Source organism: Ruditapes philippinarum, unplaced genomic scaffold (assembly GCF_026571515.1).
Source record: "Ruditapes philippinarum isolate M1 unplaced genomic scaffold, ASM2657151v2 ctg11782_1_1_1_1, whole genome shotgun sequence".
Taxonomy (NCBI): domain Eukaryota; kingdom Metazoa; phylum Mollusca; class Bivalvia; order Venerida; family Veneridae; genus Ruditapes; species Ruditapes philippinarum.
Window position 1 is genome coordinate 27,704 of NW_026860181.1, and position 14,805 is coordinate 42,508.

Here is a 14,805-nt window from a genome sequence, read left to right on the forward strand (position 1 = left end):
CTCTATTGAGAATTGGATATCGTTTTAGGTTTTTAGCATAAATTGTGCAAATAGTAATGAAAAGGTTCTAACAACTTTCAAAATGCCAACCCCCATTGGGATATGTGTTACCCTTTGTCGATATTTTACAAGCCCCTCTGATCCACACCTGTTCTAACTAGTGGGAGTACTTTTTGGAGTGCACACATTGTTTGCACTTTTATGATTATTCAATAAAAAAATATTAGTTTTTTTTTGTTTGATATGTTTTAGCACAGGAGATTGACATTCTATCAATAATTGAAAAATATAAGCAAATAATTAAAAAAATAACAACAAATGTACCCCTCTGTACTATAAATAACCTGTGTTTATATATAGTATAGAGGGGTACATTTGCCGTTATTTTTTTTAATCATTGCTTATATTTTTCAATTATTGGTAGGATGTCAATCTCCTGTGGTGGTGGGGGGGGGGGCGTTACTGCTTATAATTTAGTGGTGTTCAGCCAAGAATCAGAGAGTGGGTTATCAACCCGAGGCGAATTTACACTGAACACCGTTAATAAACCGGATTATATAAAATTTATTTAAAGTTATGATTTCAGCTCAGAAGTGAATGATGAAAGTATGATATGTATGTACATATTATCCTTATTTACAAATTACAACCAAACATTATTTAATAATATGTGAAAATCGATTTGTCACTTGATTTCGCGACTGTAACCTTGGCCTGTAAACTTTATCTTTTTATCTTCAGGATATCAATCCCAGCACAGGGACCCAGCACAGTGTTGGGATAGTGTAAGAAAGTAATTTAAAAAAAAATATATTGTATATATAATATATAGACAAGGTCTATATATTATATATAAAGTATATTTTTTTTTCTAGAATTACCTTTTTTATACTATCCCAACACTGTGCCGGGTCCCTTTGAATCCCAGCACATGCACTGATCATATATATATAAAAAAAACTTGATATAAGCTGTTTTGAAAAAAAATCATATTTGAACGTCTATAATAATATACAAGATAAAAGTGTTCGCCGGTATAAATCCACACATAAATGTTGGACAGATACTTAGTATTCTATCAAAATTTTGTACTCATCCATTGACCAGTTGACAGTTTCTTATCTAATTTGTAAAAAAGTGTGATTTGTGGGGAAACAAGTTCATAGAGTCAAATTTAGCTGTTGCAGGAAGTTTTAAGAGTCCATTTTGACATGAGCGTGTTGTGGTACTGTGCTTATTGTCCCAAAAAAAAAAATTTTTAGATTTAATTAATGTTCTATAGTAGTCGTCCGTCCACATTTGGAATGACAGACTATTCTCTCCCTTTCCAGTTCCTCCCCCTGACGGTTCTCCCCCAAACCGTTTCCTCCCCTGACGGTTCTCTCCCAAATTTGAAATATGCAGACAGTTCTCCCCCAATTTTTTTTTTATATAAGTTCTCATTTAAGTTTTGAATTATAGATCTACGAATATTTCTTAATGAAGATTATGAAAAGAATATGTTTAATTAAGTGCATTTTATGTTTTATGTTTATCTGAAAAGTGTTTTGTAAATTAAACACCTTTTTCAAGTATTTTAATCCTAATTTAATTCCTATCAACACCTTCACTGTGAGAGATTAAGATTATTGGACAGTGATTGATATACACCTGTAATTATGAAAAGGTCTAGTGATAAGCATTCATTTGTTAAATAGTGAATAAGGTGATAACAAACATGTTCTAGAAAATAAATAAGCAAGAAAGTCATTGGTATGCAATTACATTTTGCATTTATACTTTTTTACAAAATTGTTTAAAGTATGTCATAATAATGTGTATTTATTAACATGAAACAATATTTAATACCATATAACTGATAAAAATACTTATTCATCAACACCTTTTCACTGATATTCTAATCTAATCAACACCTTGATTCTTGAGTAATGAATTGATAAACGCCTCCATTAACTTTGACAGCAAACATAACCCAACCCAAATGTGTATTGAACTCCTTTCTTCATTATACAAAAGTATGAAATTTAGCAATTTAAATTCATTCATCATTTTTTCTTATAAATTTTATTCTTATTAATTAAAAAAAACAACTCACAATAATTAATATGTAATGATTATCAGATATCCTAATCAAGTAAATTATTCATTAATTGTTTTCAATTACATCTAATAAAATAAAAATCAGAATAATATTCTAATATGCTAAAAATATTTTTTTTCTATTTTATCAAATGAAAATAAACTTACCCATTTATTTAACATCTAAATACTTCAATAAAATATTTTTTTCTAATTTATATCAATTAATAATAAATTTACCCATTTATTTAACATCTAAATACTTCAATGATATAAATGTATAGATAAAAATAAAAATGGGGAGGAACTGTCTGCTTATTTGCAAATATGCAGACAGTTCTCTCCCAAAATAGGCAGAGAACAGTCAGGCAGGAAACGTCAGGGGAGGAATTTGTAAGGGAGAGAATTGTCTGACTACCCACATTTGTTCGTTAACACTCTAAGGGTCACATTTTTGCCGCAATCATCATCAAACTTTGTCAAGATGCTTGTCTCACTAAGGTAATTGCTCGGATGGAAAAACTTTGTTAACACTCTAGTGGTCACATTTTTTACTCAATCATCATCAAACATGTCAGGATGCTGGTCTAGGTAATTGCTCGATGAGTTGAATATGGGTCATCTCAGATAAAAAACATAAGGTCACAGGAGCTAAAAATATAAAAAATTTGTTAAGATTCTAGTGGTTACTGTTTTGATCCAAAGATCCTGGAAATTAGTCTGAATGTTTGTTTTGATGATTTCTAGCAGAGACATAGAGTTATCTATGTCTCTGTTTCTAGGTCAAGTTCGTATATGGGTCACATAGGGTCAAAAACTAGGTCACACCACCTAAATATTGAAAAACCTTATTAAATTATTAATACTCTAGTTGTCACATTTTTGACTTCATCATCATCAAACTTGGTCAGGATGCTTGTCTAAGTAATTTCTCAGATGAGTTCTAACATGGGTCATCACAGATGAAAAATTAGGTCACAGGAGCTAAAAATAAAAAAATCTTGTTCACACTCTAGAGGCTACTGTTATAATCCAAATATCTTTGAAATTTGTCTGAAAGTTTGTTTTGATGATTTCTAGGTCAAGGTCGAATATGGGTCACCTGGAGTTAAAATCTAGGTCACACTGCCCAAATATGGAAAAAACTTGTTAACACTCTAGTAAAACTTTTCTAGGCAATTGCTCATATGAGTTCAAACATGGGTCATCTCGGATGAAAAACTAGGTCACAGGACAGCGTTTTTTTTCTCTACTTTGGGAAAGGTGCCGGTACCAGACTGATTAGAAAAAAAAATTCGTTATTTTGACTAAAATTGGAAATTTTTTTATTGCATTTTTTCAGCTACAAATAAGATTAGACATCATGAATAAAGATAGCTAACAGCTTCTACTGTCCAGATAGAACTATTGAGTGGTGATTTATATGAATATGTTGGATTTAAATGATTTTAGAAAAGTCACTTGGCCTTGTGGGCATTTTGAACAGCCATTTTGGGCATTTAATATTGGAAATTGGGAATTTTAATGTCTATTTTCTATTGGGAACAGTACCGTTTTAGGGTAGTAGTTATATTAAGAAAAAAAACACTGCAGGAGCTGAAAATAAAACAATCTTGTCAACACTCTAGTGGCTACTGTTTTAATCCAAATATCCTGGAAGTTGGTCTGAAAGTTTGTTTTGATGATTTCTAGGCCAAGTTCGAATATGGGTCACCTGGGGTCAAAAACTAGGTCACACTGCCAAAATATGAAAAAAACTTGTAAACACTCTAGTGGTCACATTTTTTACCCAACTATCATGAAACTTGCAGTGTCTATTCTAGGATTTGAAAAACAGGGGGGATTTTTATCGAAAAGTGAGAATTTATTACATTTGTTGATTTTTTTCCTACTTTCTCCATGTAAAATTTCACCCCTGACTCTGAAAAAATGGGGGGGGGGGGGAATTCTCATAAATAGGGGTGAATCCCCCATCCCCACTCCTAGAATACACATTGAACTTGGTCAGGATTCTTGTCTTGGTAATCGCTTGGATGAGTTTGATCGGTCAGGTGAGCGATCAAGGGCCATCTTGGCCCTCTTGTTCTATATTTTGACAACCCTGATATGGATTTTTTTATGAAAGACACCATTTATAATGAACAAAAGCAGTTTAAAAAGTACATGTACTGTTCCCTTTGTCATTAAGGACACACAGCTAAAATTTATGGCAGCATGAAGCAGTGTTTTTTTTTCAAAAAACTAAAAAGATCATTACTTACGTCGTTACAAAAAATTTAAACAGATTTAAGTTTTACAAATACTGTCTTTGTCAAACCTGGTCTCAATGTGTCGGTCAAACCATCTCAATTTGATGGGTCTTGCAAATAGCAGTCATTGAATTTAAGATTTTGAATCTACTGGCCAAAATTCCAGTTTTGAATTTATTCTACTATATATTTAACTAAATTTTCTTAAAATTTACACTGGCCCAAACTAATTTTCACTGGCCATGGGCAGCCGGGCCAGTGCTAAATTCCATAACTGAATAGATAGTTAAATATTATAAAGAAACAAAGTATTGTATAATGTATCATGCAGATTTCATATTCATTACAATGACTTAAACTATATTATATTATTATAAATATAATATAAACTATATTATATATTATAAATATATATATTTTGTGCAGCTTTATTTTATCATTTTGTTATGCAGGCAAATACTACCAGTTTGATATCAAATGAGCCTCGTCATGACAAAACCAACATAATGGGTTTGCGACCAGCATGGATCCAGACCAGCCTGCGCATCCGCGCAGTCTGATCAGGATCCATGCTGTTCGCTTACAAACTCTATAACAAGTAGAGAAACTGATAGCAAACAGCATGGATCCTGATCAGACTGCACGGATGCGCAGGCTGGTCTGGATCCATGCTGGTCGCAAACCCATTATGTTGGTTTTGTCGTGACACGGCTCAAATGCTCATTACTTGAAGAAAATCATGACAACCTTTTTGCAAGCACTAACTCTGTATTGAAGTTAAAGAGACCAGCTGTGTATATACTATAGAAGGACACTTCTGGCACTTACGATATCAACAAAGTATTTTTTGTATCATAATTAACCTAAGAAATTGTATGAACTGATTATTTATCATTTAATTATTTGTTGCACAGATTCAAGTTGTTGGATGTTGAAAATTTAATTAATATACGTTGAAATAAATTTGTTGAGATTTTGTGCTGTGGAAAAGTACATGTAAGAATATTGTTGGTTGCCTCTATTCACAGAAATCGCCCCTGCCCAAGATAATTTATTGTCAAACAAGCTTTTTAGTGGAGACTTACCATGCTTACAGATTCTGTCAATAAGAAGTACAGTTTTGTTTGTTTCATACGTTTTTGTATTACTAATATACAAACTGGGATGCTTATGATTAAAACTGTGAAACTTTGGTTTACATCATTCAAAATTGTTTTGAAAACCTAAAAATTGAGGTACTATCAAAATTGTTTTGAAAACCTAAAAATTTAGGTACATGTATTTTATGCATGTACATTGTACTATTATCAGTAAAGAGTATTTTTAGGTAAAAAAAAACTTTTTTTTCCTGTAATATTTATCATTATGTTAGTCTTATTTCTTGTATTGCTTATATACAACCTGGGATGCTTATTGATTAAAACTGTCAAACAATCATGATTGGTTTTCATGGTTAAATAACAATTTCTCTTCTGAAATTCTTATTCCATAAAAATAATATGATCAGTAAAATAAATATTTTTTGATAAAAGAATTATTTTTCCTTCCAACCATCTGGCATAGATTGTTGGAGGGGAAACAAAGATATTTTTGAGGCTTGCCTAAATGCCTGTGATAGAATCTTAAAAACATGATTATTTTATAAAAATTTAGCCTTATTATTTCTGATAGAAATGTAATTAAGTGACTCTCCAATATAGATAAGTAGAATTAATATACCATGATAATTACTTTATTACATAGTAATTTACAAATGTGACAACATGACTGGTACTCATAATACCAGGTAATTATGACTGGTACTCATAATACCAGGTAATTATGACTGGTACTCATAATACCAGGTAATTATGACTGGTACTCATAATACCAGGTAATTATGACTGGTACTCATAATACCAGGTAATTATGACTGGTACTCATAATACCAGGTAATTATGACTGGTACTCATAATACCAGGTAATTATGCCTGGTACTCATAATACCAAGTAATACTGCCTGTAATGGGGCACATACACTTTTTCTATAGAGCTGTTTGGTTGGTCTGACTTTTTTTTTAACCCACTTTTCAAAGGAAAAAAGGTGTCAAGGATGTCATAAACCTCTTTTAGTGTTGGTGTTAATAAGGTCCATTTCTCAGAAATAAATCAATAATGTTCTCTTTGAAATTGGAATTTGAAAAATTTAAAATCATAAAATAGTCATTATAAAGTCTGAAGTGTTTTATCATCAATTCATGACTGTTTTTAGTTACGTAATCATTGGTAACAAGTGATATATGTGCACCAAAAAGTGCTTGAATAATGGGAAAATGTGCTTTAAAAAGTGCTTGAAGTTCAGCATAGATTGTATATATGAATCATGAGTCCTAGCTTCAATCAGTGTGACAGTTCCCTGGCAATAAAACTTCTTCTTTTTTTTATTTCCAGATGATGTAAAATAAAAAGACAGAAGACAAGTATGTCCAGAGCTTTAAAAGTGTACAACACTCGGTTGGTAGTGTCATTAAGGGGAAAATTAAAGAAGTTGTTCTCCCAGAAATATCTTCTCTATACAAACACTGCTATATCTGTATTTATGTCTTGTGCTGGAGATGGTCTTCAACAGAATTATCAGATTGCTCAAAAGGAAATTGCATGCTGGGATAAGCGTAGGAGCAGAGATGTAGCTGTAACGGGGTTTCTGATTGGTCCATTCTGTCATTACTGGTACATCTTGCTTGATTGGTGGTTACCAGGGAGATCTGTTGGTATAATAATGAAGAAACTCTTAGTGGACCAGTTTATATGCTCACCTGTTGCAATTACTTCTTTTCTTTCTGTGACTTCTTATTTAGAAGGAAAAAGGGGAAAAGAGTTAAAGAACGAACTTATAGAAAAAGGAAAAACATTATATGCTGCTGAATGGATTGTATGGCCCCCAGCCCAAATCGTTAACTTTTATTTCCTGCCAACTAAATATAGGGTACTTTTTGACAATTCTGTTTCCTTTGGGTTCGATTGGTATTTTTCGTACGTGAAATATGGAAAGCAACATCACATGCCAGGAGATATATTAGAAAGTTCACACAAAGAAAATATTGAGGACGAAGCTTTACATATTAGTCAGTATGGATCACATATACCTTTCTTACATATACAGGCAGCAGATACTCTCCAAACAAAACTGGATCAGGATTTATTTGATGACTGGAGTAAATGGTATCATAGAGGTAATGATCTCAAACACAATGGTACTGATGAAGTTACGGAAACTAATGATGTGATTGAAAGTAATGTCGATGAAAAAGCACAGGATACCTGTGGTGTTAACATTAGTGAACTCAACAAATTATCTACAACAAATGGCACCAACTTATGATATATTGAAAATTGTTAAGTCTTTTGTTGCATTGATGTTTTTGTTGTTGCTGCAAAGAATACTTGTGTGTATGAAATAGTAGAGGAACATAAATGTTGATTTGATATCAGCTTATATGAAATCAGTGTCTTCATATTAGGTCATATGTATACATATTATTTATGACTCAGGAATTTGTATTACTTAGTCATACAGTATATTTTGTATAAAAAAAAATCAAAAAAGTTTTTCAGGTTTAAACTAGCATTTGTCTTTTTAACCAATCTTTGTTACGTATAATTTTAGGCTTAATTTTGTATTTATACTACATCAAGTAAAGGTCATTTATTTTTGATGATTGAATATTACCAGTACGTAAGAACGGTCAATCTCAACTTTGAGATATATTGAGCTATAATCCCCATTCCATTTATTTTGCTTTTATATAAAAGTTCTGCATGAAAGTTAATTAATGAAACTATTGGTATGTCAAATTACTTCATACTCTACTGGCATGCAAGCAGTTCCCGTACAGAAGCAGTACCCGTATTTTTGTTTTAAATGCTTGATTTTCACTTGCATTCTTAAAAAATTGATATCAAATCAAACAGATGTATGAACAAGACAAAATCTAAGTGTCAAATTGGCAATATGTACAAAAGTTTTTATTTAAAATCACTTTCACCTGTGTGTTGTCAAAACGTGACCTTGTAAACGTTGGGGGATTCCGCCCTAGCGCGCATGCGCAAAACTATTTACATATATGAGGCCTATTTAACTATTTAAGGGTTTTCCACTAATACCACTTGTGTACAGATAAGTGAGCAATGCGATAAAAACGTGTTTAATTATAAGAATTTTGACCTATATTACTAAGTAAATAATTTTATGGCTTTAATGGGTACAATATCATGGGTACAAGCACGCCATTGCTTGCAAATGCGTTGGGGGTAACGGTACCGGGTAATACCAGTGTTTAGTCTACACTCTACAGATATCCTGACATCTACTTACCTCTTAGAAAATTGTCGTTTGAACAATTAAAAATAGATCTAATATAACAACATTGTATAATTATAATGGGTTATATTTTTTGTACGGGAACTACTTCTCTTCATACAAAATAATGGATAATTTTGGTACCCCTTATGAGGCCTAATAACTAAGAGTTATTCTATGTTTAGAACATAATGAAATTTTCATAATTTGTGTGACGAGCTGAAAATTAAAGTGTAACAATCAATTTTTTAGTGTGTGAGCGTAATAAGAAATATTTTTTAGGAAACTACAATTTTTGTACGGATACTGCTTGCATGCCAGTAGTCAAGTCTTATACAATAAAATTGAGCTGAAAGGAAGAAAGTCTCAATATTTAAAATAATGTTAAACTAATAATGCATGTATGGTTGCTATATGTGTTTTAAAATAATTTTACAAAAATTATTGCATATGAATCTTTTAAGTCATGCTGATATATGTTGTTTCCACAAATCATAATGTAAATGTACCAGATTAATATATAGATTAGCTTTTTAAAAGCAGATACAGTCATCTCCATTTTAGATACCAACTATAAGTATATGTTGTAAATACACTGTATTACCATGTGTGTTCTCACAGTTGCAAGTTGAAGTGCTGAAATTGCCGATTACCTTGTTGTACACGTACTAATAAAAGATGACCGTTCAAGTAAAACTCAAATGAAACAATTCAACACCTTACAATATTCTATTCAATAGCTTATGTGAGATAATGGTTGAGGTTGCTGTCCCTTGTTCTCAACCTTGTTGTCAAGGTGATTTCAACTCTTAAAGAGAGACACAGGCAAAATTTTCATTTCTTCGTTCTAAATTTTTCATTCATTATTATGTAAATGTCCTCAAAATGAATACACTAGGCAGTGACAGGAACAAAACTTTTCTCTTTATAAATGAAAATATTGTGGTTTCCTAGTGTTAAGATTTTTGCAAAAGTTTTCACAGTGAACTCTGGAAACATTAAAGAACATGGCAAATGAATGAATAAGACTTGTTTCAACCATACAATATCCACAATATTTGTTATTGTATCTTCCAGGGTTTGTTCAAGTCACACGACTTGTTTAAAAACTTCTCTGTGATTCTGTCTGCGTCTTAATTGCGTCAACATAAAAAGCCGTGTTCATTTTAAAAAAACCAACTAATGGTTTGCGAACAAACATGGATCCAGAACAGCCTGCGCATCCGCGGGAGTCTGATTTAGGACCATGCTTTTTCGCTTAGCAGTTTTTCTTACTTTGTAATTAGGGTCTTAAAAGGCCAGTCTGCACAACTGTACACTCTGACAAGGTTCTAGTCTTTACTGTTAGTAGCCTGAAATTTTTATATTTTGATAAATGATATCTCATAAACTCTTAATTTAAAGGAGGGCAAATTTACTAGTATAATTTAACAAAATCACCAGGTAAAGGATTTACTTGTACAAGTATGGAAGTTACAAAGATATTCTATAACTGTTTTGTAACAAGCACTGAAAATTTTAACTTTCACTAGAAATAGCTCATTTTAATGGATATGAAAATATCAAACATCGAAGTAGAAACAATATTGCTAAATGTTTTGATACTAAAATTGTTAAAGTATTTTCTCTAAAAGTTTGTGATTGGACAGTGAAGTTGATATGCAATTATGTTTAAAGTTGGACCACCCACTATGAACTATTAAAAATTTTTTCTTAAAATGTTGGCGAGATATCTAAAATTATCTGGTGACGTAGAAAACAAATTTGTGAAGACATTAAACTATTTATTATTTTCCAAGAAAAAAAAATTAATTAGATGGACAAACGTTGTTTCAGGATATCTAATTAACTTTTAATGTCTGTTTTCAGATTTTAATTCCTCTTTTATTACAGGATTTTTTGGTTTTGATTTTTTGTTATTTTCAAGAGCATCCAATATTGTAAAAAGAATCTTAAAATGTGTGGGATATTTCTTTCACTATGTATTAATTGTATGGTGGAATTTTGCTAAAAGAAGGACACATTTTATATATATATTTATGTAAATTGCACAAAAAATCTACACGCCACAGCCCGGACTCGAACACGGATCTCTGGATTGCCGGTCCAGTATGCTAACCACTATACCACAGCGTTTTATGTATATATTCACTCAGAGGGGATGGACTTGCCATTGTCTTATTGTCATTTCTGGAGAGAGAGAAAAAACTAATCTGAAAAGTTATTATCTGATTTTGAAACAGAAACTGATATCACTTCATTTGTCACCAGCAGACAAAGTCTGATTTTGACCTTCGAAAGTATTTCTGTACTTGTTCTTTTGATATTTATAAAGTTAACCATGGAAAAAATACCACTTTTCTGTACAGGCTGTCCAACAACCTGGGTGATTGATTTTACCAGACCTGTTTGTAAGTCGTCACATTTCTTAGAAAACAGACTAAATTAAATTATGCTAAATTTTGAGATTCCCATTCATTACATACATTTGTACATGTATATACATGAATATTTAATATACATGTTTATTTACTATCTTTGCTTCAGTTAGAAATATTGCCTTGGTTTCAATGAGTATGTTCCCATTCCTTTCCTATGGAATTAGAAAAAAAAACAACAATGCACTTGATTAAGCCTTAAAAAACAAGAACAATTTTGAATTTTAAAAAAAGAAAATCTTTTATAATTGAAAATTAAACAATTACCAGAAATAGGTTAAGATCAATTGAATTCATTATATAACAGATTTTAAGGCATCTCACATATGATATGAGGTCATGTCTTTAATACTTTAAGTTGAAATGGTGAAAACAACTATGTATAAATATATATACCATCTAAAAGCGATCATCGCCACCAAGACTGGTGATGCTAATCTGCACATTCTATTGGCAGCTCATTTTTTGTACTTTGATATTGAAATCCCTTAAAGGCACATTAAGCCTCAGAAATGATTTTTGTCTCTTTCCTGTAGAAAGTGCAAACATGTGATTTTATAATGTTGTAAAATTAACAATGGGTTAAAAACATGTGAGATGTTTATTATCTGAATCAGTGCTGCGTGTTGAATTCTTTAGGATAGGAAAAGCAAAGTGTAAACAAAATGGTTTAAAGACTCTAAATTCTAGTGCATTGTTTAAGACCCTATGTTCTGTGAGTGCCAAGAGGGCAAAATGTTAATAATTATATTTGTAACTGAAGATACTTTTTTGTAATCTTGCAAATTCTGTTATTTTGTTAGTGATACATTTATATTGTGCTACTTATTATTTAATCTAAACAACACTATTTTTGTTTGTTTGTTTTGTTTTGTTTTTAGCTCGACTATTCGCAGAATAATCGAGCTAATGCAGTCACCCATTTGTCGGCGTCGGCGTCCCTGTGGTTAAGTTTTTGTATGTAAGCTGGTATCTCCATAACTACTGAAGGGAATGGATTGAAACTTCACACACTTGTTCTCTGTGATTATCTAAGATGATTGGCACAAGTCCCATAACTCTGATTTGCTTTTTTTCATAATTATGCCCCTTTTTCGACTTAGAAATTCTTGGTTAAGTTTTTGTATGTAAGCTGGTATCTCCATAACTACTGAAGGGAATGGATTGAAACTTCACACACTTGTTCTCTATGATTATCTAAGATGATTGGCACAAGTCCCATAACTCTGATTTGCTTTCTTTTATAATTATGCCCCTTTTTCGACTTAGAAATTCTTGGTTAAGTTTTTGTATGTAAGCTGGTATCTCCATAACTACTGAAGGGAATGGATTGAAACTTCACACACTTGTTCTCTGTGATTATCTAAGATGATTGGCACAAGTCCCATAACTCTGATATGCTTTTTTTCATAATTATGCCCCTTTTTCGACTTAGAAATTCTTGGTTAAGTTTTTGTATGTAAGCTGTTATCTCCATAACTACTGAAGGGAATTGATTGAAACTTCACACACTTGTTCTCTGTGATTATCTAAGATGATTGGCTCAAGTCCCATAACTCTGATTTGCTTTTTTACATAATTATGCCCCTTTTTCGACTTAGAAATTCTTGGTTAAGTTTTTGCATGTAAGCTGGTATCTCCATAACTACTGAAGGGAATGGATTGAAACTTCACACACTTGTTCTCTGTGATTATCTAAGATAATTGCCACAAGTCCCATAACTCTGATTTGCTTTTTTACATAATAATGCCCCTTTTTCGACTTAGAAATTCTTGGTTAAGTTTTTGCATGTAAGCTGGTATCTCCATAACTACTGAAGGGAATGGATTGAAACTTCACACACTTGGTCTCTGTGATTATCTAAGATGATTGGTACAAGTCCAATAACTCTGATTTGCTTTTTTTGCATAATTATGCCCCTTTTTCGACTCATGAATTCTTGGTAAAGTTTTTGCATGTAAGCTTGTCTCTCCATAACTACTGAAGGGAATGTATTGAAACTTGAAGAGTTTGTACCTTTTCGGACAATTTTATGTATTCATATAGGTAAGCATTATTATACTCAATGAAACACCCTTGTGACAAATTTTCGAATAGTCGAGCGTTACTGTCCTCCGACAGTTCTTGTTATTTTTTATTTTAATATTTTAAATTAGATAAAATACATATATGTGAATTCTCCCACTTTTAGCGGGGGACTCCCACTTTCTGAGGCGGTATTTTTAAAGATTTTCTTAAAATAAGGGGTATTTTCACAAATTAAAGAAATCTCCCTATTTTTGATAACAAAACTTTCTTCTTTGTTTATTGCAAATTCTAAAATCTCCCTCTTTTTGAAGAAAAATCTCCCACTTGATCATTGGAAAAAGTTCACATGTATGTAAAATCACAGGCGGCAGTATCAGTGTTTGGACACCCCACCCCTATCTGCCCCTGGACCCCTACTACAATCCTGAAAAAAAATTCAACACTCTAAGGCTTACTATAAGGTACCAAATACAAAACCACCGATGAAATTATATATTAAAAAAAAAAATTTCCACTATCAAAATTATAGTTGTAGTAGGGGTCCAGGGGCAGATAGGGGTGGGGTGTCCAAACACTGATACTGCCGCCTGTGTGTAAAATATGTTGTGAAAAGTGTTTAACTCTTAGCTTACTGTCTGCAACTGTCTGAATCTACCTATGCAATCATTGCAGTCCAAAGCCAACACATATGTGGTCTGCACTATTCAGTCAATACTTATTTTCCCTAAAATAAATGAATGGTTTGGTCTATTTTTTTACGATGGACAAGTCCATTTATCTTATTTAGCATGTTCAGGATTAAATACTTTTCAGTTGATCACATTGTACTGATGACATGTTTTACTGAGATGATGTTATTTTCTTATCATAAAATTCTAATTAGTTTGTTGTAATGGATGCCAAAAAACTCATGCCACTTTATAATGCGATTTAAGAAAAAATATATTTTTTTGTTCAATTACTTTGAGATTTTAAAATCAATGGCTGTTTGTCAAGTCCTCTAAAAATATTTTACTGCATCGTAGCAGTCTCTTTTTTTTAATTTGGACCAAATTTGCACACAACTGGCATCACTGGAAGGTTTATAGGTCCTTTTAGTGACAATGGGTGTTCCTATATAGTAAAACCTACAGAAATATTTTTCTTTGAAAGCCCAAGTGTTAGAGCTAAGATTTTTGGCATGAAATATCATCCTGTAGACCGCTACGAAGGTTGCGGATATGATGGTCTAGTGGTCAAAATAGACTTGTCATAAATAATACTATAACTTTCAAGAATTTTCTTCAAGAATATCTGTTTCGTTGAAAGGCTAAAGCTTCGATATTTGGCCTGAAACATTTTCTAGTTGACCTCTATCAAATTGTTCAAATCATTAGTTAGGGTTTTCACTTTATTTACATATTAAACAATGATAAATATTCTTTTCTTGAACGCCATTGATCTAAAGTCCTATGGTATGGTGTGGAGTTATGACAAGTAGGTGACCTCTATTGATTTTGAGGTCATTCAGCTGAAGGTCAAGATCACAGTGTCATTAATAACTAAACAATTGGAGGCGTCCGTGGCCGAGTGGTTAAGGTCGTTGACTTCAAACCACTTGCCCCATACCTCTGTGGGTTCGAATCCCGACAGGGACTTTGGATTCTTTCACGTGAGGAAGATATCCAGCTA

General features: G+C 32.2%; 1 protein-coding gene and 1 long non-coding RNA gene across 2 annotated transcripts; one reads left to right on the plus strand and one right to left on the minus strand.

Annotated features, from left to right (window-relative positions):
* Positions 1–510: 510 nt before the first annotated feature.
* Positions 511–9,147, plus strand: LOC132759144 (mpv17-like protein 2). The gene is made up of 2 exons (XM_060750869.1): positions 511–615; positions 6,759–9,147. The coding sequence occupies exon 2, from the start codon at positions 6,790–6,792 to the stop codon at positions 7,687–7,689; it is 900 nt and encodes a 299-aa protein (XP_060606852.1). The 5' UTR covers positions 511–615; positions 6,759–6,789; the 3' UTR covers positions 7,690–9,147.
* A 4,083-nt stretch (positions 9,148–13,230) lies between these two features.
* Positions 13,231–13,993, minus strand: LOC132759146 (uncharacterized). The gene is made up of 2 exons (XR_009629670.1): positions 13,790–13,993; positions 13,231–13,433 (listed from the first exon to the last, which is right to left on the minus strand). It is a non-coding gene; the product is annotated as an uncharacterized LOC132759146 (long non-coding RNA).
* Positions 13,994–14,805: the final 812 nt, after the last annotated feature.